The sequence below is a fragment of the Phyllobates terribilis genome, unplaced genomic scaffold (genome assembly GCF_046119375.1).
Source record: "Phyllobates terribilis strain yellow unplaced genomic scaffold, ASM4611937v1 Scaffold_1__5_contigs__length_1240528914, whole genome shotgun sequence".
Lineage (NCBI taxonomy): Eukaryota > Metazoa > Chordata > Amphibia > Anura > Dendrobatidae > Phyllobates > Phyllobates terribilis.
Window position 1 is genome coordinate 535,989,566 of NW_027362761.1, and position 25,582 is coordinate 536,015,147.

Genomic DNA, 25,582 nt, shown 5'->3' on the forward strand with positions numbered 1-25,582 from the left:
TGTGCAATTCATCACTGTACTAGGCTTTGTTCTTGTAGTCAAGTACTTATGTTTGTTCTGGTGCTGTATTTATTTATGTACTGATGACAGTTTTGGTGATGTGCTCATGTACTGATGGTTGTTCTGGTGCTGTATTCATGTACTTATGACAATTCTGGCGATGTATTGTCATGGGGATACCGTGACAGAGAAGGGTCAGAAGATTGCGGCATCTGGCTACACGTGTACCTGAATTGGATGGATCTGCTGTGCCTTCCCATTAGCTGTGCAGATTTCCCTTGCTCTGTTGTTGCAAGGGTTAAACAGTTCTGCTTGTTTCCTAGAGCTTTCTGCCCTGAGTTATCTCAACTGTTCTGAGTTTGCCACTCCCCTCTGGTATAAGTACTGTAAGGTGGCGGTGTTCACACCTTGCAGTAAATGAGGCAGTGACCCAAGTAAGTCCAACATAAGCAGCTTTTATTCAGCAAACTCACAGGTAAATAGAAAGTCCTCCGGTTCGCAGCCGGATTCGCACAAGTCCATAAACAACGGTTGCCGTGGGCAATGGCCGTGCCGGACCGCTCAGAGTCTGACGGGCGCAGAGCCTTCCCAGGCGTGGGTTTAGCTACACACAGGCCGCCGAGCTTTCCTGCTATGCTCCTAGCAGGTCCCAACACTGAACACCACTAACCATTAATGCAGGGTTTTTAAAGGACCTGTGCAAGAGCCACTGGAAAACCCGGGTTGGAGGGAGGAGGCCGCCCCACTGCCTTCCTGTAGCCTCCCCCAAGAAATGAAAGCCCAGCCGGGTTTTACTTAATCTGCCTTAGCCAGATAGCCTGACCAGGTCAATGCTCACCTTCATTCCAGCCGCAGCAGAGTCTGTTACTGCAATGCACTCCAACAGGTTTAATAGGTCTCTGTACACATTCTGGGGAATATATAACGTCCCTCATATACGATCCCAGTCACTGCCTCACAGTACTCACCTCTTAACTCGAGTAGCTGCCAGTGATAGCTTGCTATACCCTGGAGTTGGTTTGGGAGCTGTGATCTGTGAAATGAGAAGCCGTTGTGGAGTCATATGTGGAGATTGCTGTTTGGAAGTTTGTTTGGTGTTATCCTTCTTCTTATGTCCCTTTTTGGTTTGTCTCACGCTTCCTCTCCAATTATATACCATTTCTTAGTCTGTGTGCGCTGAGAGTGATTGCTGTTTTCTTTACCCTTGTCTGTCTCCATTTGTGTCAGTATGATAGAGCAGGACTAGCATTTCTGCTGCCTCATGCACTAGCCAGTCAAGACAGGGATTAGGAACATGATCGCCACAGGGGGTGAAAGAACCCATCTAGGGATGTCAGGGAGCTCAGAGTTGTGCAGGGCAAGATTAAGGGGTGCCCCTTTCATCTCTCCTTTGTCGCAGTGCTTCCCTCCCCATCCGTGAGTCATCTGGCTTGTTAATGGAGCTTGACATGTATTCATTTACTGATGGTGGTTCTGGTGCCATATTCTTATACTGATGATGGTATTGGTGCTGTATTCATGTACTGATGATGGTTCTAATGCCGTAATCATGCACTGAGGATGGTACTGGTCTTGTATTCTTGTACTGATGATGGTACTGGTGCCATATTCATCTACTATTGATGTTTCTTAAAGGGAATCTGTCACCCCCTGGGATGCATATGACCTACTAATATGGGCATACATGTTATAGAAATGTTAAACCAGTCCTACCTGTATGACTCATATTAGTGGTCTTGTGGTTGTGAAATCGTCTTTTATTTCATTATGCTAATGATTTCTTCCAGGCCTCGGGGCGTAGGGGACCTGGAAGAAATCCGTGCCTCCTATCTTCATTATAATGACAGCCCCCTCCCCTGCACGTCACAGCGCCCTGTGACGTGCAGTTGCAGCTCTGTAATCCCATGCCTGCGCCCTGGACTCCCTCCACGATCTGCACCTCTTACTGTCTCCTATGGGAAGAGCAGTGACTCGTCGGTGCTTGCGAAGAAGATCACTGAATTGTATATTCCAAAAGAGGTAAGGATCCTGGAGGGAGTGCAGGGTGCAGGCGCGGGATTACGGTGCCACAACTGCACATCACAGGAAACTGTGACATGCAGGGGAGTTGGCGGGGATTTCTTCCAGGGCCTGGAAGAAATCATTAGCATAAGAATATAAAAGATGATTTCATAACAACAAAACCACTAATATGAGGCATACAGATTGGACTGGTTTAACATTTCTATCACCTGTATGCCCAAATAAGTAGATCATATACATCCCAGGGGGTGACAGATTCCCTTTAAGTCGTATTTGTGTACTGATGATGCTTTTGGTGTCGTATTCATGTACTGAAGATGTTTGTGGTGATGAATACATCTCCAAGCCATAAGTAGTACATGAATACAGCACCGGAACCATTATCACTACATGAATACCTCACCAGAACTACCATCAATACATAAATACATCACCAGAACCTCTATAACTACATGAATACATCATTAGAGCCCTAAATAGTTCATGAATAAAGCACCAAAACCACCCTCACCACATGAATACATCACCAAAACCACTATCACTACATGAATGTGTCACCAGAACCACCATCAAGATATAATTACATCACCAGAACCACCATGAGTACATGAAAACATCACAAGAACCACCATCAGTTTTTTTGCAAGCTGTATTTGTCCCATGATGGACTCAATCATGGACGCAATTGGGTCTGTTTAGTTTCCAATAGGGTATTCGTCAAATGCTGGACATCTTAATTGAAACCAAACACTCCCTGTTATAGTTGCACTGTATTAGTTTCCATGACTATTCTTGGGTTTGACATATAAAGTATAAGATGTTAGGGATGAATATCGCTATGCGTCACTGGTATCGTGTAAATGGTCTGCAAACAATTAATGATTCCTATATCTAACTGTAAATTGCACCCCAATTAAGCATCATCCCTACATTTCACCAGGTTTTCACTTTTGCTGGTATTTTTAGGTGAAAGAAAACAATTCTAAATAAATAAATAATAATAATAATTCTTGCGGAAGTAATTGTCATCTGGCGGGATGGGTTGTGTTAGGGGTCCTGTTTACTTACTCTCTGATTCAACTCTATGCTTGGGAGTCAGGGGGGACAAATGTCTCACCCCCACCGATCAGATATTGATGACCTATCCTAAGGATAGACCATCAATATAAAAGCCGCGGACAAACCCTTTAAACTAAATGACAATATGTAGAAGGCGCCCTCTAGTGTCAGTTTTCAGGCCATCTCTTAAAGTGATTTTCTAACCTTTCACAAGCTTTTCAGCACCTAACTATATCTAAAATTCAGTGCGGATTAATTTCTTAATATACTTTTAAAGTGGTTGAAGCTTTGTTGTTTCTCCTACAGGAATCTCCTGTATAGAAGCGAGAAACAGTAAGTTTTCCTCCCTCTGAGGTTTGTACCTTGACTCATTCCGTCTGATGTTTTACAGATTTCTTTGGTTTATTTTCTTTTTTCTCTGCCTCTTTTTTACGCTTGTCCAGTTTTTTGACCCATTTTTTAACCCATGAGATGCCAGGGGTGGCGCATAGGTTCTTGACTGGAATGGTATTTGTCAGAAACCTACAAGAAAACAAATCCAACATCATGATATTTTATTTATTGTCTCACTCTTCCATATAAAATATGTATAGGGTCTAAGTTCTACACAGGGAGTGACTTACACCACGGCTTCTATGGGGCAGCCTGTATCCTTTGCCTGTATCTCATATCCGATAATAGCACCAAATGGGATCTTCTTGACACTTGTCTGTAGACAGCAGTCCTTCACTGGTACTCCAGCACCTGGAAGGCAATAAATAGAAAAATAACCAAGACTTGGTTGGCGGCCATTGTGGAGAACTTATCATCTGCCCCCAATGATAGGACCTCTGAATGCCAAATAACTGTTCTTTTTGCAGAACAAATTGTAGTTCAGACCAATACAATTTTTGGAATTTTTCTTTTTTTTTAATTTAAGATAAATGTATATTTTTGTTTTATGTTCTTATATAGCGCCATCATATTCCGCAGCGCTTCACAGACATCATCATTGTCCCCATTGGGGCTCATAATCTACATTAGTATGTCTTTGGAGTGTGGGAGGAAATCGGAGAACCCGGAGGAAACCCACGCAAACACAGGGAGAACATACAAACTCCTTGCAGACGTTTCCTTGGTGGCACTTGAACCAAAAGACCCAAGCGCTGGAAGGTTACTGTGCTAACCACTGAGCCACCGTGCTGTCCAAAATATATTGTTTTTGACTTTTTACCGCAGGAAACCCAGTATAAAAATAAGGGTTGGCAGAATTATAGATTTGCTTTAAATGCTACTTAGAATAACATTTTTTATGATACTTTTTGGAATGAGCTTTTTTTTTTCACTAGTCCAACTGACTTTACTTAAAGTGTAAAAAAAAAAGTTGGTGCAAAATCAGAAATCCTGAAAGTTTGTAAGTGGAATGAAAGAAACAGAAGTTAAGACGGATGTATTATGGCGAAACAGAAAAGCGACCAATATTGCTTTTTGAATGTCACATCTCCTTAACTAAATACATTAATTAATAAATGAATATTTTAGAATATTTGGAAAAATGAAAAAAAAAAAAAAAAAAGCGATGACATCTTTACTAAATTCAAACTTTCTAATAATATAAAAGAATAAAAGAATGCATTCTTTCCACAGTCACGAGGCAAATGGTATAAAGGAATCTTTTCCAGCCTGGTTTTCCACAGCACATACAGTACAGACCAAAAGTTTGGACACACCTTCTCATTTAAAGATTTTTCTGTATTTTCATGACTTTGAAAATTGTACATTCACACTGAAGGCATCAAAACTATGAATTAACACATGTGGAATTATATACTTAACAAAAAAGTGTGAAACAACTGAAAATATGTCTTATATTCTAGGTTCTTCAAAGTAGCCACCTTTTGCTTTGATGACTGCTTTGCACCCTCTTGGCATTCTCTTGATGAGCTTCAAGAGGTAGTCACCGGAAATGGTTTTCACTTCACAGGTGTGCCCTGTCAGGTTTAATAAGTGGGATTTCTTGCCTTATAAATGGGGTTGGGACCATCAGTTGTGTTGTGCAGAAGTTTGGTGGATACACAGCTGATAGTCCTACTGAATAGACTGTTAGAATTTGTATTATGGCAAGAAAAAAGCAGCTAAGTAAAGAAAAACGAGTGGCCATCATTACTTTAAGAGATGAAGGTCAGTCAGTCTGAAAAATTGGGCAAACTTTGAAAGTGTCCCCAAGTGCAGTTGCAAAAACCATCAAGCGCTACAAAGAAACTGTCTCACATGAGGACCGCCCCAGGAAAGGAAGACCAAGAGTCACCTCTGCTTCTGAGGATAAGTTTATCCGAGTCACCAGCCTCAGAAATCGCAGGTTAACAGCAGCTCAGATTAGAGACCAGGTCAATGCCACACAGAGTTCTAGCAGCAGACACATCTCTACAACAACTGTTAAGAGGAGACTTTGTGCAGCAGGCCTTCATGGTAAAATAGCTGCTAGGAAACCACTGCTAAGGACAGGCAACAAGCAGAAGAGACTTGTTTGGGCTAAAGAACACAAGGAATGGACATTAGACCAGTGGAAATCTGTGCTTTGGTCTGATGAGTCCAAATTTGAGATCTTTGGTTCCAACCACCGTGTCTTTGTGCGATGCAGAAAAGGTGAACGGATGGACTCTACATGCCTGGTTCCCACCGTGAAGCATGGAGGAGGAGGTGTGATGGTGTGGGGGTGCTTTGCTGGTGACACTGTTGGGGATTTATTCAAAATTGAAGGCATACTGAACCAGCATGGCTACCACAGCATCTTGCAGCGGCATGCTATTCCATCCGGTTTGCGTTTAGTTGGACCATCATTTATTTTTCAACAGGACAATGACCCCAAACACACCTCCAGGCTGTGTAAGGGCTATTTGACCAAGAAGGAGAGTGATGGGGTGCTACGCCAGATGACCTGGCCTCCACAGTCACCAGACCTGAACCCAATCGAGATGGTTTGGGGTGAGCTGGACCGCAGAGTGAAGGCAAAAGGGCCAACAAGTGCGAAGCATCTCTGGGAACTCCTTCAAGATTGTTGGAAGACCATTTCCGGTGACTACCTCTTGAAGCTCATCAAGAGAATGCCAAGAGTGTGCAAAGCAGTCATCAAAGCATAAGGTGGCTACTTTGAAGAACCTAGAATATAAGACATATTTTCAGTTGTTTCACACTTTTTTGTTAAGTATATAATTCCACATGTGTTAATTCATAGTTTTGATGCCTTCAGTGTGAATGTACAATTTTCACAGTCATGAAAATACAGAAAAATCTTTAAATGAGAAGGTGTGTCCAAACTTTTGGTCTGTACTGTAGGTACACAAGTAGATATTGCTGACATAACTGGTATCATTTATGGAGTTACTCCACCATCTAGTGGCCAATAACTGAAACGCAACATAATTCCATTTCCAAAGTACAGTCATTTACTCATTTCCTAATATGATAGATTTGTTTCTGTTATTTCTGCATGTTTGTTACTGTGTATCACTGCTAAATACGTGCTCATAATGCTGCATCAGCACAAGCCTCTGCAATTCTGGGTTGTAGCCAGGTTGATACATTGTAATTAAATATGAGTAAATCAAATTTGCCTTGAATTTCACAAAAAATTCACTAATAATAATATTTTGCTTTGGGAGAGTTGGCATCCACCCTCCCTCAAAACTGGCATTTCGACAGGACAATATCTGAGAGCCAGACGTAATTGTTCACAAGAGGCACCGTTCTTAGCAGAAGGAGGCACTTTATACCAACGTTCCCAAGATTGAGGCCACCCTAGGAAGCTCCTGCATAAGGCCTTACATAGGACTAGATATAGTGATAGGAATACTCTATTAAATAAAGGATTAATGTCCCCCCAAGAAAGAAAGAATCAGGTTTATAGGGACCTTTGAGTGTCATGCCACAGATATTTCTAAGATCCCGCTGAAATATTGGCCCATTCTAAGGGCTAATCCTGATATCAGGGAACAGATTAGTGAATATCCATTTATTACCTACTATAGGGGTAAAAATGTACGAGATATATTTACACACAGTCATCTGGTGACATCTTGTAGGGTCCATGGCTCCAATAACTGGACTGCATCACGAAGGGGCTCATTTTGCTCTTTCTGTCAATATCTACTTTCAGTTTGTTAATGCCATAGATGGACAGTCTTACACTCTCTCTGAGTTTATAAATTGTTAATGCTGCTAAGTGCCCCTGTCCTAAATTGTACGTGGGTAAAACAAGTCAAGAATTCTGCTGACGGATTTCAGAACATCTTAATTCAATAAATACTGAAATGGATACTGCAGCGTCAATGACGAAAATCTGTCCCCTTGTGATGGGATGAACTATTCTCAATTATGCCAGACGTACTATTCCTTTGTTCAGTCAGTCAAGGGACATGAGTCATTGTTTCACATGGGACTATTCAGTGCCCCTTCTTGTAAGCTAATTTGTGGAATGCCTGCTGATTACAGATTGTATCAGCCCCCAACGATGTACTAGTCTGCATCACTTGGAGGACAGTTATGCAGTCTAATTGAACTAGCAAACAATGAAGGAACAGCCATGATTATCTCTTCCCCCCCCAATCCTGGTGTGATTCTACCGGACTTCAGCCTAGGGACCATGGTCCCAGCTGGTGGATTACAGAACTGCTCCACTGCCCAACAATGAGCCCACAAATTAATTTGGATAACACGGGTTGGGACAATCCGGTCACCTGGTCACATACCTGGCTGTGCTGCTCCGTCAGCTTCCTGAGCTCGCTGCTATTTCCTCTCAGAGGGTGCCCGCCTAAAGCTGGGTGCTGACGGTTGGGGTAGTAGGGCCTGAATGCCCCGAGGGTTCTAAACCACGGTGAGCCAGCGGAAGGGTGAGCTCTGTCACTTGCATCATCTTGTGTCCTTGCTGGTAATGTACTATATGCTGTTAACTGTTGATGACCCAATAAAGTGTTACCGGAGTGTGGTAGCCTCACTTTGTGTTGTTTGAGTAGTATTCTACTCCACGGTGAAGGAGTACGGGCATTCAGTGGGATGAGCCCAGACCCGTATGGTCATTCTAAACACAGTCAGGCCAGCGGACGAGAGCACCCACTGACCCTCGTGTTTCCACAACTATCTCTAGGCATTTGAGCGTCTTTCATAAGGAAACCCCTACTTCCCTATCCTTTTAAGGCATATGGAAGTTAACTCTAGGCCCATGGAGGGCAATTTGGATAGACTACTTCATCAGGAGAAATATAAATGGATCTATATAAATGGATCTATAAGCTCAAATCTAAGTCCCCACAGGGTCTTAATGAAGGCTTTACTTTCTCAGCCCTGAGTATTTCTGCAGACATATAGAGCTGAGAGTACATACAGTGCCTTGAAAAAGTATTCATACCCCGTGAACGCTTCCACATTTTTTCACATTGTACCCACACACTTAAATGTATTTTGTTGGGATTTTATGTGATATACCAATGCAAGGAAGCAAGTATTTGTGACGTGTGAAGTAAACAATACATGGTTTTCTAATTATTTTAAATATATAAATCAGAAATAGTTGACGTGCATTTGTATTCAGCCCCCCTGAGTCAGTACTTTGTAGGATCACCTTTTGCTGCAATTACTCCTACAAGTCTTTTGGGGTATGCCTCTACCAGCTTTGAACACCTATAGGTGACCCTTTTGCCCATTCTTCTTTGCACACTCATTTTAGCTCAGTGAGATTGGATTGAGACGACTGTGATCAGCAATTTTCAAGTCTTGTCACAGATTCTCAATGGGATTTAGGTCTGGACTGTGACTGGGCCATTCACACACATGAATATGCTGTGATCTAAACTATCCATTCTAGCTCTGGCAGTATGTGTAGAGTCATTGTCCTGCTGGAAGGTGATACTGCCCCAGTCTCAAGTCTTTTGAAGCCTCTAACAGGTTTTACTCCAGGATTGCCCTGTATTTAGCTCCATCTGTCTTCCCATCAGCTCTGACCAGCTTCCCTGTCCCTGCTGAAGAGAAGCCTCCCCACAGCATGATGCTGCCACCACTGGTTGAAATGGTGTTTTCAGGGTGATGGGCAGTGTTAGTTTTCCACCACACACAGCGTTTTGCATTTAGCCCAAAAATTTCTACTTTGGTCTCATCTGATCTGAGCTTATTCTTCCTCATGCTAGCTGTGTCCCCTACATGGCTTTTTGCAAACTACAAATTGAACCTCTTATAGCTTGCTTTCAAAAATGGCTTTCTTCTTGCCACTCTTCCATAAGGGCCCAGATTTGGGGAGTATACGATTAATAGTTGCCCTGTAGACAGATTCTCCCACCTGAGCAGTGGATCTCTGCAGCACCTCCAGAGTGACCATTGGCCTCTTGGCTGCTTCTCTAATTAGTGTTCTCCATGCTTGGGATGTCAGTTTAGGTTGATGGCCATGTCTTGGTAGGTTTGTAGTTTTGCCATACTCCTTCCATTTTTGGATGATGGATTGAACATTGTGTAAGGCGCCCCAGTGAGGTAGTCATGGGCGAGTTGTAGCCCCTGCTCGCTTTGACACCCTACAGACAATTTGTGTCCTCCCTCTGATGTGTGGCTGGGTATGTGACATTCTTCACTTACTTCAAACCATCTGATCGCGGCTGTCTCCAGGCATTTCTCTTCTGGGAACAGGGCAGCAATAAATTCAGAGGACACGAATTTACAGTCAGGTACATTGGATAAGGCCCAACAGGTTTTCATCTCCCATACAGGTGCTAGAAACATCTTCAGCCCTGGTGCCCTCTTTAGGTGAAGCATCTTTCTAACTCTATTCTCTAGCTGAAGAGAAGTTTCCTCACCATCGACAGTCAATCCGGATCCTATATCTTCCTCACGGCTTAACCTAGAGTCCTATCTTCCTCTGCTACCTACAGACTAGAAGTGCCCCGGGGTCCTCAATACCTGTGATGAATTTCTCCAGCCGGCTAATGGGACTCCTACGTGAGGAGATATTTACACTGCTTATCCACTGTCTGAGGGTAGTCAGCCCCCCGTCTACCCTAGCAGCAAATTTCCCTGGCTGTCTGTCCATAACGCTTCCTGTCACAACTGTCAGGACTCCAACTGACACTTTCTGGAAAATTCTCCAGACGTTACGTAGGATGCCCCGCCCCCTGCAGCAGTTAATTCCTCACTGTCATTCTGGTAGCAGGCTCTCACTAACAGTTGCGGCCGACAGTGGCATCTTGTGGCCGATTAAAAGTACTACAGCCCCACAAGGAAATATGTCAAACTAAACCCCAGATATACTCCACGCCTGACCTAGACACTGCTTTCCTCCCTCTACTCTACTGACTGTACCACTGAAGCTAACCCCTTAACTTGACCTAACAGCAGTTCAGAGAGACCTAATTATGGGAACATGTTTTTCTAACTACTTTAGTCCCAAAGGAAGGTTACACCCTTCTTCACTATTACAAGTGCTCCATGAGATCTTCAGAGCTTGGGCTATTTTTTATAACCTTATCCTGCTTTGCTCTTCTCTACAACTTACCCCTGACCTTTCTGGTGTGTTCCTTGGTTTTCATGATTCTATTTGGTCTCTAATGTTCTCACACAAACCTCTGAAGTCTTCACAGAACAGATGCAGTTCTACTGAGAATAAATTACACAGAGGTGTACTCAATTTGCTAATTCTGTGACTTCTGGAGGAAATTAGTCACTCAGGATATTATTTAGGGGTCTCAGACTACATGGGGGCTGAATACAAATACACGTCACAATTTTCAGATTTATATTTTTTAAGCACCACTACAGCATTTTCTTTTATTGCAGCGCTGGAGTGGTGTAAGTTCCTTGCCCCTACTATCATACTTACCTGCTGCCGTCTTCACCTTCTATCTACGCCGCTCCCGTTGGTCTCTGGCAGTTTGTGACCTGTGAGGTCACAAATCATTACAAGTCTATGAGAGCCTTGTTTTGGCTCGCATATACTTACATCGAGCGCTTGTGATGTAAATTCTGACTTCTGGTCACAAGATGGCACTGTGGGATTGGAGTGTACCATCTCCTTTACACTTCAGAAATACTTGCTACTTTGTTTTTGTATATCCGATAAAATCCAGAATACAGATTTTATCTCAGATTTGAGAATTTTCATAGTGACAGATCAATTTTGGCAGAGAAAGAAGCAGATCTCTCTGATAATATATATTACAAATTTGCTTATTTTCATGTTTTCTCTTGATTTATGAAAAAAAAAAAATTAAAACAACGGTTATGCTTTAAATGTATTTTATTTGGATTTTATTCAAAGCACAGAAAAGCGCATTGTGAAAGCACCCTTACTGTTTATGGAGTGCCTCCTATGTTTGCTATGGCTGAAGAATTTGTTTTTCATTATATATTTAGTTTATTTATGCTAATTTTTTTATTCCCTTTCCTCCTCATGTCAAGAATCATATCTACTATTGTAACATGTTATATAGCATCATTAATTTATGTTACATCATATACATTACATATAATAGTGCGCCTTTTTTTTACGAATGACTACTCCTTTTTATTAGTTGATGATGTACAAGTACTTGTGCCCCTATTGGTTATATTAAGTGGGCGCTATCCCTTTAACCCCTTCACGACATGCGCCGTTCATGTACGGGGCTAGTCAGAGGTGGGTGCATGGAGCGGGCTCACAGTGCGTCAAAGGAGACTGTGATTTCTGCTATATGCAGCGATGCTGTGATGTCACTGTATACAGCACAAGCGATCAGTCGTTGACAGCTTCAAGTCCCCTAAGGGGACTATTAAGAATAGTAAAAATAAAATGTTTTAGAAAATTGGAAAAAAAAAGTTCAAATAACCCCTCTTTTTCCCCATTAAATAGAAAGACATTTAAAAATAAAAAAAATACACGTGATATTGCCACATTCACAAAAGTCAGATCTATCAAAATCTAAAAATAATGAAACCTATACGTAAACACCATCAATGGAAAAAATTCGACAACGCCAAAATTATGTTTTATTAGTCGCTGCAATCCCACAAATAATGCTGCAATAAAATCTATCCCAAAATGTTATCAATAAAAACATTGTCTCGCTCCGCAAAAATTAAGCCATTACACAGCTCTATCGACTGAAAGATGAAAACGTTACAGGTCTTGGAAAATGGAGACACAACCCCAAAAATTATTTTTTGCAAACTTCTGATATTTTTTCACCACTATAATAATAAAAAAAACAGGACATGTTTGGTATCACTGTAATAGTACTGATGAGCAGAATGATATTTCTAGGTCATTTTTACCACAAAATACACACCGTAAAAACAATTCCCACAAAAATAATGTTAGAATTGCATTTTTTCACAATTTTTCCCCACCTGGATTTTTTCTCCCATTTTCTAGTACATTATGTGGTAAAATGAATGGAGTCATTTAATAGTACAACTCGCCCTGTAAAAAACAAGCCCTCACATGCGGACAGAAAAATAAAAAAGTCATTGCTATTGGAAGAAGGGTAGTCAAAAAAAACAACGCAAAAAAGTAAATTGGCCATGTCATGAAGGGGTTAAATGATGGTTGTACTAATTGGGCATTATCTCTTTAAATGTTTACTAAGTGGGCATTATCCTTTTAAATGATGGTTTTACTAGGTGGGCACTATCCCTTTAAATAATGGTTTTACTTAGTGGGTGCTATCCTTTTAAATAATTGTTATATTAAGTGGGTGCGGTTTCTTCAAATAATTATTGAAAGGGTGCTATTCCTTTAAATGATGGTTATACTTTGTGGACGCTATCTCTTTAAATGATTCTTCAGGCCATTATATGTATTGGCTGCATACAAGAGACCATGCTGATAGGTTAGTAGTTAAACATACATGTGACAAGGATGTATATCTCTGACCCTACTCTAGATACACATTGGCCTATGGAAGGTCAGATTGGCTGCAGGTTGGGAATCATAATGATGAGGTCGGTCTGATGTCAGATGGGGAGGTTATAAATAGTTAGTTGGGCCATTTTTGTTTGCATTTGCCTCATCACCTGATGAAGCCTGTAAGGGTGAAACGTGCTTTCTATATTTTACTAGCACCTTTTTCCTCTGCTCATTAGACATTATAAAATAGGATACAGTCCCTGATGGTTAGATAATGGACGGCCATACAATCTGAGGCTATTGGAGCTGTCACCTATGTAGCTACAGATAGGTATGACGCGCCCCCTGGGCTGTGGGGTACTCGATAGCCGGGCCGGTCCTGTATTGGGGTAGTCACTGTGGCAGTGACCCGGTCCGTGGCCCAGGGCGGTCAAATAAAGAACAGTCAATTGGGGAAATAAATATTTAGGGATAATGTTCGTGACGCCACCTGTGGTATGTAGCTATATGGGGCCGCCACTGCGGTGCAGATCCACTGGGGCTGATGGTGATGCAGCTGAGATAGTGCAGCTCTCCACGGGCAGAGCTAAGCTCCAGGGCAGGATATGGTGATTTGAAAAGGTAGATGCTGTCGGCAGGGACAGTGTGGTGCAGGGCTGAAGGCGCAGATAATGACCAGACAACACAAGAATGGTGGTTTTCTCTACCTTTACTTGAGGTTTGACGGTGCAGACCGGGGCACTGGTAATAGCTGGTGATGGAGATCCGGGTGGCCTAGAAGCAATTTGGGACCACCTCGCCAGGTGGGGTTGCAGGCCTTCCCTCTGCGGTATCCTCTTTGGCCCTGCTGCTTGAAGCTATGCTGCGGCCCTCGTTCCTCAACAATCATTAAATCCTCGCCCGTATGGCAGGCAGATCGAGCCCTTTTAAGGTGTCGCTCCTTCGTGGCGGCGCCGGGCCCTAGTATGCTACTGAGCCGCCAGGTGTTTGGTGGGGCCAGGAGACGTGCAGTCTCCTGCCCTCCGGATTTAGCTGTCAGGACTTCAGTACCCGAACAACCATGGACTCCGGTGTCCTGTTTCTTGCACTTTTCTCTGGGGCGAGCTTGGTCACAGCTCCCCTCCCCAGGTTCTCCTCCTCGCTCTCCTGTCTCCAGCTGCCTTTTCTCACTCCAACTCACTTTTCTAAGCCCCGCCTCCAGGCTCCAGTTTGAAGGGGAAGCTCCCCTGAAACCAAGTTAGAGCTCCCCCTTCTGGTCTCGGGCCAGGAAATGTGTTGGATCCTTGTGTCACCTGATAAGGGGACCCCTCCTTGCTTCTAGGCATGGCATCACCCCCTGTGAGGGAGGCAATGCCAATGTGGCGTCCAAACTCCTGGGGTGCTACAGGTAGATCAATCCATATGTATATTACAATTGAATGACTCAACTAGTGCAGCAATGTGACTGCTGGGAATACCATAGGTAGGACCAATAAGGAGCAGAGCGTATTTTTAATGTGCATCTTAACATATGATTTGCACTAATTACTCATAATTTCAAGTTATGATTTATTTTGGATTGGTTAAAATGGCCTTTGACAATTGGATTTTAAATCCACAGATCCCCCATGACAGTGTCCCCCCATAAGTGTGTTATCCACAGATCCCCATAAGTGTGTTATCCACAGATCCCCCATACCAGAGTGTCATCCATAGATCCCCCATAACAGTGTGTCATCCACAGATCCCCCATAACAGTGTGTCATCCACAGATCCCCCATACTAGAGTGTCAGCCATAGATCCCCCATAACAGTGTGTCATTCACAGATCCCCCATACTGGAGTGTCAGCCATAGATCCCCCATAACAGTGTGTCATTCACAGATCCCCCAACCAGAGTGTCATCCATAGATCCCCCATAACAGTGTGTCATCCACAGATCCCCCATACTAGAGTGTCAGCCATAGATCCCCCATAACAGTGTGTCATTCACAGATACCCATAGCAATGCATCATCCACTAATCCCTTCATAACAGTAAGCCATCCACAGATCTCCCCCATAATAGTGCCATTAACTGATCCCCCACTACAATGTAATCCACATATCCCCTGATAACAGTTCATCATCCACAGATTCCCTATAACTGTGTCATCCACAGATCCCTCATACCTATGTGTCATTCACAGACCCCCCCATAACAGTATGTCATCCACAGATCCCCCCATAACAGTGTGTCAACTACAGATGCCCCATAACAGTGTGTCATCCACAGATCCCCCATAATTTTGTCAACCACAGATCCCCATAATTATGTGTCATCCACAGATTCCACATAACAATGTGTCATACACAGATACCCCATCACTGTATTATCCACAGATCCCCCATAACAGTGTATCATCCACAGATCCCCCATTACAGTGAGTCATCCACAGATCCTCTCCATAACGGTGTGTCATCCACAGATCCCCCAATTACAGTGTCATCCACAAATCCCCCCATAACAGTGTGTCAGCCACAGATCCCCCATAACAGTGTGTCACCCTCAGATCCCCCATAACAGTGTGTCTCCCACAGATCCCCATAAGTGTCAACTACAGATCCCCATAATGATGTGTCATCCACAGATTCCCCATAACAGTGTGTTATCCACAGATCCCCCATAATGGTGTGTCATCCACAGATCCCCCCATAACAGTGTGTCATCCACAGATCCCCCCATAACAGTGTGTCATCCACAGATTCCCCATAACAGTGTGTTATCCACAGATCCCCCATAATGGTGTGTCATCCACAGATCCCCCCATAACAGTGTGTCATCCACAGATCCCCCCATAACAGTGTGTCATCCACAGACCCTACATAACAGTGTATTATCCACAGATCCCCCATTATAGTGTCATTAGTTGTTAAGTTCTCAGCTTACAATGTTTCCATAAAGTAATATTTCCCCTATTCTTGAGAAGTTACTTACTAATCACTTCCGCTTGTCTTTGATTTAATGATTGATATAAAACTGTAGTGAAGAGAGGGAACAATGTATCCAGTGTTCGGAGATTAAGGTGGGGACGCTGGTCAAGGGATTTATGATAATATTATCGGCTTCATCTAATGAGGAAGGTGAAGAGTGACGAGGAGACATTGTACATCTGGGAGCAGATCACACTGGTCACATTGTTCCATTACTTCACTGCTGGTGTTTTCATATCTTTCTGACATTGGCTGTAAAATAACATCTTTACAGATCTGGTCATAATTTATACATTATTATTACGTATATTACTTCATTCAGCCATGAGGACAGAAGCTTCAGTGCCAGGTAATGTGGAGACAATGGGACACTGCTAGCAGTCCCAACTGGAGCCTAAAACATGAGCTTAAAACATGAGCTTTCATATTTCATCTCCTGTGTGTCATCGCAAGAAATGTTCTCCAAATATTTGGAGTTGCTGGGGTGAAAACATCAATAGGCGCAACATTTTTGAGCTGCTATTAGTTGCCTGAACATTTTGGGCAGAATTCTGGAGTCTTAGAAGTGAATTAGTAGATTGTAAGGGGGAGATTTAGTACTAGCAAAAACTTTTAATGCCAGTTTTTGTGTTGTTGTCCTTTACGCCAAAGTTATCAAAGTGTTGCAGGTTGTTTGATCACTGTGGCACATCCATAAAGGGATTGTCCAGTGACCACAAGTTATCATCTATCTGCACAATTAAGAGGGCGTTTTTATCTCCATTACCAAATGGAGCAGCAGGTCAGATGCCTAACCACCACTCCGCTCCTTCTCTATGGTGGGGGCCGCTGAAAAAGCAGAGCACAGCGCGTAAATGGAGAAGTGGTTGAGCATGCGCACTGCCAGCCATTCCAACGGGGATAAAGATTCCCCATTCTGCTGATCGTTGCTGGTCACAGCCTCCGGACTCCACCAATCAATGAGTTATCATTTACCCTGTTAATAGATGATAAGTTGTTTTCACCGGACAAGTACCGGATTAAGTACAACAATTTTTATGCCCTCCTTTACTGGACTACCGATTACACTCATTTTTGCGACTTTTAAAAAAAAGTTGCAGATCATAATTCTGACAAACATCTACTTGCTGCAAACTTTATGCCCCTAAAAACCTGTGCACATGCCCAGATAAATTCCCATTTATGACTTTTGTAAGGCAGCGCTAGTCATCATACTGGGGGATACTCGCTGCACCGGGTCAATTAAAGCACACATGCAATGTCTTTCCGGTTTTTCACAGTGCAGCAGTTTATTATTTATCATAAACCGCTTATCACACATATAATGTCCACGAGCCTTTCCAGTGGCAGCTATGCCCACTTGGCTCCAGTTACAGCCTTCAGCAAAGTAACTATAACAATGTCCATATAACGTACCGCTTTTACCTTTTGCCGGGTCTTAACGGTTTCGTTATGCCACCACTGTGGCTTTTAGGCTTCCCAGGTGGGGGTCTCCAGCCCTCGTACCTTCGAAGGCTACTGGTATGTCTTCACACTTAACATCCAGCCTCTGCCCTCCAAGGCCACTGGCATCGCTCACACCTAAGGATCCAGCCTTGACCTTTCAGGCTTCACCAGGCTTCACACTAACGGTGTCCCACACGGGAACAGGCCTCACGCCTTACACACCCTGTCTCAAGACTACCAGGGTTTATATATCCTGTAGTACACACACACCCACAGGACCTGTGCTGATGTCACAGTCATGTGATCAGACATTCTGTGTGCACAGGACCTGTGCTATGTCACAGTCATGTGACCAGTCACCTGAGGGGGAGGTACATGGTCAGCCAAAACACATCCTGGACCATTACCGTAATGCCGCAAGTCTCTGCATTACATATCCCCCCCTCTGTTCAAACTTGTGGGGTTGAACACATAGTATACACAATTACCTCATAACCCACAGTTCACATCGGGACCATGTACTTGACAATTGCGCTGCTCAGCCCCTGAAACATTAGTCAACGACATTAGCCCATTCCTTAGGGACCTACCATCTGTCATTGTCACTGACTTCGTCGCGTCACATTTCCGGGTCATAACCTTGTCAGACCTCCCCCGCTCCCAGCGGTCAGTCGCAACCTTGTCAGACCTCCCCCGCTCCCAGTGGTCAATACAGCAGTGTGACTCACATGCCCTGGTATCTAAGGTCCGGTTCGACTCCGTACTGTCCCGTCCTCTATTGGGTCGTTTGTATGGGCCACTCAAACCTGAGTTACTGGAGGTCTCACTACCTCTAAACCCATGCCCACTACTCTCAGGACATCTTGAAAGTTCCCTAACTTCAGCTGTAGCTGTTCTGTTACTTAGGGGGCCCTTTCTCTGTCTGGTCTCACAATTTCTTGACGGCTGCCATATTCTGCTGCTCAGATGAGGCTGTCTATCCACTTGCAATCTAGCGAGATTCAACTGTTCTACCTCCCGCAGGTAGGTCACTCGGTACTCCATCAGCATGCGCACATATGCAAGACTTTCTTCCGTTCCTACAGCGGAGAATGACACCATGCCGTCTTCATCTGGTATCCAGTCCTGACGATCACGTGGGCTGCTTACTTTCACCACACCAGACTTCTTTACCATCATCTCCATGGCTTCGCCATTCCTCCCAATGAGCTTTCTCACCAGAACATGAGGCACCCGGATGACCTCTTCCCGCAGACTGTGAGCTTTTCTCATAAGCTCCAGTTGTCTAACGGCTTGTTCCGTCTTCAACCTGAGAAACCGCTTCGTGCGAATACATCGCCAGTGCATGTCACTTAGGATCGCCACCCTCTTCACTGTGACTTCGGTCGTGGACAGGACCACCAGCTGTTTAGCTTCTGAGGTCGAGTACACCTCGCAGGCTCCCACGGCCTTCTTAAACTCTTCATGCACGGACTCACTGGTGCATTCTTCTCTCAGATCCTCGGGTACATCTATGAGGCATTTGTACCGAGATGTTTCTGTCTCACCAGTGGTCTCCAAACGATCATCTAGTTCAGGTTTCAGGGGATACTGACTTTCAGCTTCTTTACCCTGTATGCTTCCCCTGAGCTGACTCACAGCTACAAATTCACAAATTTTCGTCTTGACCACTTCCATTTCATATTTATCTTCTGTTAACACTCTCTTAGCTCTCCTAAGGTCCACCTTCTCATGGTATAAGGGAGTGAGTGCAACTTGTTGGCCCTTCTCCTTCTCCAAGGTGGCCTCGTTCACTGGGTGATACTTTGCCAGGCGACTTTTGAGCCCGAAAACTTCTTCCTCTAGCTCCGCTACTCGCCTCTCAGCAGCCCATCTCTGAAGCTCTTCCTGCTTCAACTGCTCCTTTAACAGTAGAGTTCTCTCAGACCTCTCTGTCTCCAATGCGCCCACTCGGCTCTCAACAGCCAGTCTCTCAAGCTTCTCTTGCTTCAAATGGGCTTGTAGCGACTCCTTGAGCTCCTTGATCTCAGCTCCTACATCCACCGAATCACCCGAGCTCGTATTATCCAAGGAGGCATCTGTTTCATACCTCCCCTCTCCAGTGGCCAACTCCTGGCCCTGGTCTGTGGCTTCTCTGATAGACTCCAACTTTTTCCACTCAGCTTCCATCTTGCTGATTCTTTCCTTAAGGCATGTCTCTGCCCTCTGGAAATTAACATAGAACGTCTGCAGCTCCTTCACCTGAGCTTCCAGACCTAGGGTTTTTCTGCAGAGATCACCATTTTCATCACGGGTGTCCTGCAGAGTGGTCTCAACCACTTGGCGCATGTGCTCTGCATCAGTTTTATCATCCTCTAGTTTTTCCTTAACCTTGAGGAGATCCTCATAGTCTCTCTTGATTTGTTGCAGTTCCCTATTGAACTTTTCATGCCTCTTTTCTGCCTCAGGATCGTGACCAGATATTTCATCTTTTATTGCCTCTTTCAGGGCGGATAGCTCCCGTTCTCGCTGGTACAGAGAGTCCACCAGCCGCTCCTTCTCCTGCATTAGAGGCTTTACTTGGTCCTGGAATTGCTGCAGCTCCCTCATGAGTTCACCATATTCCTTCTTGGAGTCACACAGCTCCCGGTTAAACTGTTCGCGCAGTCGTTTTAGGTTTTGGTCACATCCGGAAACTTCATCCTGCAGCGTCTCTTTTAAGGCAGGCAGCTCTCTATCCCTCTGGTGTAGTCCCTCATCCAGCTTTTGCTTCACCTGCATCAGCTCTAAGTGTACCAGGGAGAACCGATCTTTCAACTCGCACAGCTCTTCTCCAAACTCCGCTTTGTCAAGCTCCAACTGAAAAACCTCCTCTTTATTTTTGCGGCGGTCCTCCTTAATTTCCTGGAACATTTCCTTCCAATTGTTGACTTCCTTGCTGCTTTCTTCCAGTTCTTGCTGTAAGTTCTTCACAACCTAGTATATTTTCTGCCGTTCAGACTCCAGGCTCCGCTGGTCTGAGGACACGTTCTCCAGGTTTTCCCATAATTGCTGCACGTGACTCTGACACTGCTGCCTGATAGGCTCCAGCTTTTGGCCATGACTGGCCACCTCCTCTTTCAGGGCTGTCAGACCCTGATCCTTCTGTCTCAGTATTGTACCGGAGGTTGCTACTGGCAATGTCATCTCCTCTTCTGCCTCTAAAGGAGGATCCATACTTGAAACAAAGGCACACAGTACTACATTTTCTTTATTTTCACTTTCAGCAAAGACTACAGGAGCAACCATTTTGTGGCCCTTGCGCCGTCGACGACGAGAGGGGGACTCTCTCCCCTCGTCTAGCCCCTCCTGACTGACCTCTCTTTCTACTTTCATAGTGTCACCGTCAGCTACGGGGTCTGTGTCACTCTCCATGGTTTTGTGGACTAACAGGTCACCTCCCACTTTGACGTCAACCCCTTCTACTGGAGCTACCCCGTTATCAACGGTCAAATCGTCATTTTTAGGCGGTACCAACCCACAACCAGAAACAAATTTTGGTTTTCTATACTCCACGCTCTTGTGAAAATCCGCCCCCTTTTGAGACTCCGCCCCCTTTTGGACACACACACCTGTAGGGGGATTTTTACAAAAAAAATCAGCAATAGTCTTAGGACTCAGTTCACAACATCTCTTACCACCTCCCCGGGCACTCTGGGGCAATACTGGCGCCCCCGGAGAGTTCACAGAATGGTCCACTGTCGCCTTTCTGTAAAGGGCCAACAGCTCCTGCCCTTCCTGCACCACGACCTGTTGTCGTTTCTCAAATGCCTGCTGCTGCGATTTTAACAGGCACTTTAATCGCTCAATAACTTCAGTCTCATTTGCTGCTCCCTTCACAGCCATCTTTATCTGTTCCTGCATTTCTTCAGGACACTCTATTTCGCTGCAGACCATTTGCAGCCAGTCATCTAATCCCTTCTCCATTCCGTCTGGAGATACTGCACCATTCATGGCCATCGTGGTACTATTCACACTAGACACTTCACCGCTTTCCCTGGAAAAATTTTCGTGGCCCCGCCGAGCCACAGCAAACCAGGTTTGAGTGCGAGGACAATTTTCGTAACCAAGCCGAGTTACAGCAAGATGCTTGTATCCACACTCGTTGTCCTGTGCTGTTGCCCATAACAACCGGGCTGCAGTTGACCCTAGCAACCGGGCTGCAGTTGCCCCTAGCAACCGGGCTGCAGTTGCTCGCATTCTCCAACCACATGTAAGGCAGCGCTAGTCATCATACTGGGGGATACTCGCTGCACCGGGTCAATGAAAGCACACATGCAATGTCTTTCCGGTTTTTCACAATGCAGCAGTTTATTATTTATCATAATGTCCACGCGCCTTTCCAGTGGCAGCTATGCCCACTTGGCGCCAGTTACAGCTTTCAGCAAAGTAACTATAACAATGTCCATATAACGTACCGCTTTTACCTTTTGCCGGGTCTTAACAGTTTCATTCTGCCACCGCTGTGGCTTTTAGGCTTCCCAGGTGGGGGTCTCCAGCCCTCGTACCTTTGAAGGCTACTGGTATGTCTTCACACTTAACATCCAGCCTCTGCCTTTCAGGACCCTTGTCTTTCAAGCCTCTGTCCTCCAAGGCCACTGGCATCACTTACACCTAAGGATCCAGCCTCGACCTTTCAGGCTTCACCAGGCTTCACACTAACGGTGTCCCACACGGGAACAGGCCTCATGCCTTACACACCCTGTCTCAAGACTACCAGGGTTTATATATCCTGTAGTACACACCCACAGGACCTGTGCTGATGTCACAGTCATGTGATCAGACATTCTGTGTGCACAGGACCTGTGCTATGTCACAGTCATGTGACCAGACATTCTGTGTGCACAGGACCTGTGCTATGTCGCAGTCATGTGACCAGTCACCTGAGGGGGAGGTACATGGTCATCCTCTCTGGAGCTTGAGGGCGTGTGCGCATTTGTCTGGAGTTCGTCTAAAGCTAAGCAATTTCCCCCTGTTTGTCCACCCCTGTTGTCTATAGCGTTTAATAGAGATCGACTAGTGCTCATCTCCTCCTTTCCCAAGCCTTAGCCACTGCCTTTTCTATATACCTGCATGGAGGGTTACCATACCCTAGACCATTGATAATAATTTTTCTGTTACTCCCCTGATGAATCACTTGATGGTGAGGAAACGCGTTGGGAAACTTCTGTAGGGTCTATGTAGGGCTGATCAGATCTTTAGGGTCAGCTGTGGACTGCCCTTGTTAGGGCGGGAGCTTTGGGGTCCTAGGGACAGCATATGAGAACAGGGCATTATAGGGTCAGAGGTGGATGACCGCTGGATTAACCCTGTGCTATTCTGTGGAGAAATCCGTGCTGCAGGACCGGTGAGATTGTTCCTTTTCTTTCTACTTATGAATTTCCACTGTTTGCATATGATAGTCTCTCTCTACTATTAAGGAGTAAATATTATTGTAGTAAATTAAGGAACATATATCTCCTGTTGTATTTTCTGAACTAGTCCACCCCACTGGGTGAATAACATCCCTATTTATGTTTGTTTGTGTGTATCTAGATACTATTTTAGATTTTAATTATTCCATTAAAAGTTATATTTTAATTCTGCCATTTTTTGCTGTATATGTCCGATTCTTGTTGGCGGATTTTTTGTGGCCAGATGGCCTTTTTTTGAGATTTGTATGTATTTGCTGTTTATTGCCCATATAGTCCTCCATACAGAAAAATGGGCCCCACATAGTCCATAGTCCTCCATATAGTATAATGGGCCCCACATAGTCATTCATACAGTATAATGGCCCCAAACAGCCCTCCATACAGTATAATGGGTCCCACGTACTCCTCCATACGGTATAATGGCCCCACATAGTCCTCCATACAGAATAATGGCCCCACATAGTCCTCTATACAGAATAATAGAACCCACATAGTCCTCCATACAGAATAATGGGCCCCACATAGTCCTCCATACGGAATAATGGCCTCACATAGTCCTCCATACAGAATAATGGGCCCCACATAGTCCTCCATATAGAATAATGGGCCCCACATAGTCCTCCATACAGAATAATGGCCTCACATGGTTCTCCATACAGAATAAGGGGCCCACATAATCCTCCATACAGAATAATGGGCCCACATAGTCCTCCATACAGTATAATGGACCCACATAGTCCTCTATACAGAATGATAGCCCCACATAGTCCTCCATACAGAATAATGGCCTCACATAGTCCTCCATACAGAATAATGGGCCCCACATAGTCCTCCATACAGTATAATGGGCCCCCCACATAGTCATTCATACAGTATAATGGGCCCACCCAGCCCTCCATGCAGTATAATGGGCCCATATAGTCCTCCATACAGAAAAATGGGCCCCACATAGTCCTCCATACAGTATAATGGCCCCACATAGTCATTCATACAGTATAATGGCCTTAAACAGCCCTCCATACAGTATAATGGGCCCCACGTAGTCCTCCATACAGTATAATGGCCCCACATAGTCCTCCATACAGAATAATGGCCCCACATAGTCCTCTATACAGAATAATAGAACCCACATAGTCCTCCATACAGAATAATGGGCCACACATAGTCCTCCATACAGAATAATGGCCGCACATGGTCCTCCATACAGAATAAGGGGCCCACATAGTCCTCCATACAGAATAATGGCCTCACATAGTCCTCCATACAGAATAATGGGCCCCACATAGTCCTCCATACAGTATCATGGGCCCCCCCACATAGTCATTCATACAGTATAATGGGCCCCACATAGTCTTCCATACAGTATAATGGGCCCACCCAGCCCTCCATGCAGTATAATGGGCCCATATAGTCCTCCATACAGAAAAATGGGCCCCACATAGTCCTCCATACAGTATAATGGGCCCCACATAGTCATTCATACAGTATAATGGCCCCAAACAGCCCTCCATACAGTATAATGGGCCCCACGTAGTCCTCCATACAGTATAATGGCCCCACATAGTCCTCCATACAGAATAATGGCACCACATAGTCCCCCATACCGAATAATAGAACCCACATAGTCCTCCATACAGATTAATGGGCCCCACATAGTCCTCCATACAGAATAATGGCCTCACATGGTCCTCCATACAGAATAAGGGGCTCCCCTAAGTCCTCCATACAGAATAATGGGCCCACATAGTCCTCCATACAGTATAGTGGCCTCACATAGTGCTCTATACAGAATGATAGCCCCACATAGTCCTCCATACAGAATAATGGCCTCACATAGTCCTCCATACAGAATAATGGGAACACATAGTCCTCCATACAGAATAATGGGCCCACATAGTCCTCTATACAGAATGATAGCCCCACATAATCCTCCATACAGAATAATGGCCCCACATAGTCCTCCATACAGTATAATGACCCCACATAGTCCTTCATACAAAATAATGGCCCCACATAGTCCTCTATACAGAATATTGGGCCCACATAGTCCTCCATACAGTATAATGGCCCAACATAGTCCTTCATACAGAATAATGGCGCCACATAGTCCTCCATATAGTATAATGGGTTCCACATAGTCCTCCATATAGTATAATGGGCCCCACATAGTCCTCCATACAGTATAATAGGTCCACCCAGCCCTCCATGCAGTATAATGGGCCCATATAGTCCTCCATACATAATAATGGGCCCCACATAGTCATTCATACAGTATAATGGCCCCACACAGCCCTCCATACAGTATAATGGGCCCATATAGTCCTCCCTATAGTATAATGGCCCCACATAGTCCTCCATACAGTATAATGGCCCCATATAGTCCTCCATACAGGATAATGGCCCCACATAGTCCTCCATACAGAATAATGGCCCCACATAGTCCTCTATACAGAATAATAGAACCCACATAGTCCTCCATACAGAATAATGGCCTCACATAGTCCTCCATACAGAATAATTGTTAGAACTCTCCTGTTTGTTTTTTCCATCTTGTGTTTTGCGGTCATGTGACCATCTGCCTTTATATTCCAGCTCCGCCCTTTTGGCTGTGCTGGACTTCAGTTTTGTTTGACTGTTTTGCTAGCCAGGTGCTTCTGTGCCTATCTCTGTCAGTTCGCTTGGTCCTTCTGGGACCTCTAGTACCTTTTTGTCAGTTTATCTTTTTGTGTTCTGCAACAATTTTCTCTGTTAGGGAGGTGTCCCATTTTTGTTCCAGCCCTTAGTTCTTTTAGGGACCCCTCCCCTTTATGCTATAGGTCTTTGTTCAGACTAGC

The 25,582-nt window shown here is 44.5% G+C and overlaps 1 protein-coding gene across 1 annotated transcript in view; it reads right to left on the reverse strand.

The window, feature by feature from the left end:
• LOC141268723 (C-C motif chemokine 21b-like) overlaps positions 1–25,582 on the reverse strand; it is a 71,494-nt gene that overhangs the window by 11,927 nt on the left and 33,985 nt on the right. The window contains exons 2-3 of the mRNA XM_073680347.1: positions 3,705–3,825; positions 3,444–3,603 (exon numbers count right to left, since the gene is read on the reverse strand). Coding sequence (XP_073536448.1) covers positions 3,450–3,603; positions 3,705–3,825 — 275 coding nt within the window. The 3' untranslated portion in view covers positions 3,444–3,449. The remainder of the gene's footprint in view (positions 1–3,443; positions 3,604–3,704; positions 3,826–25,582) is intronic.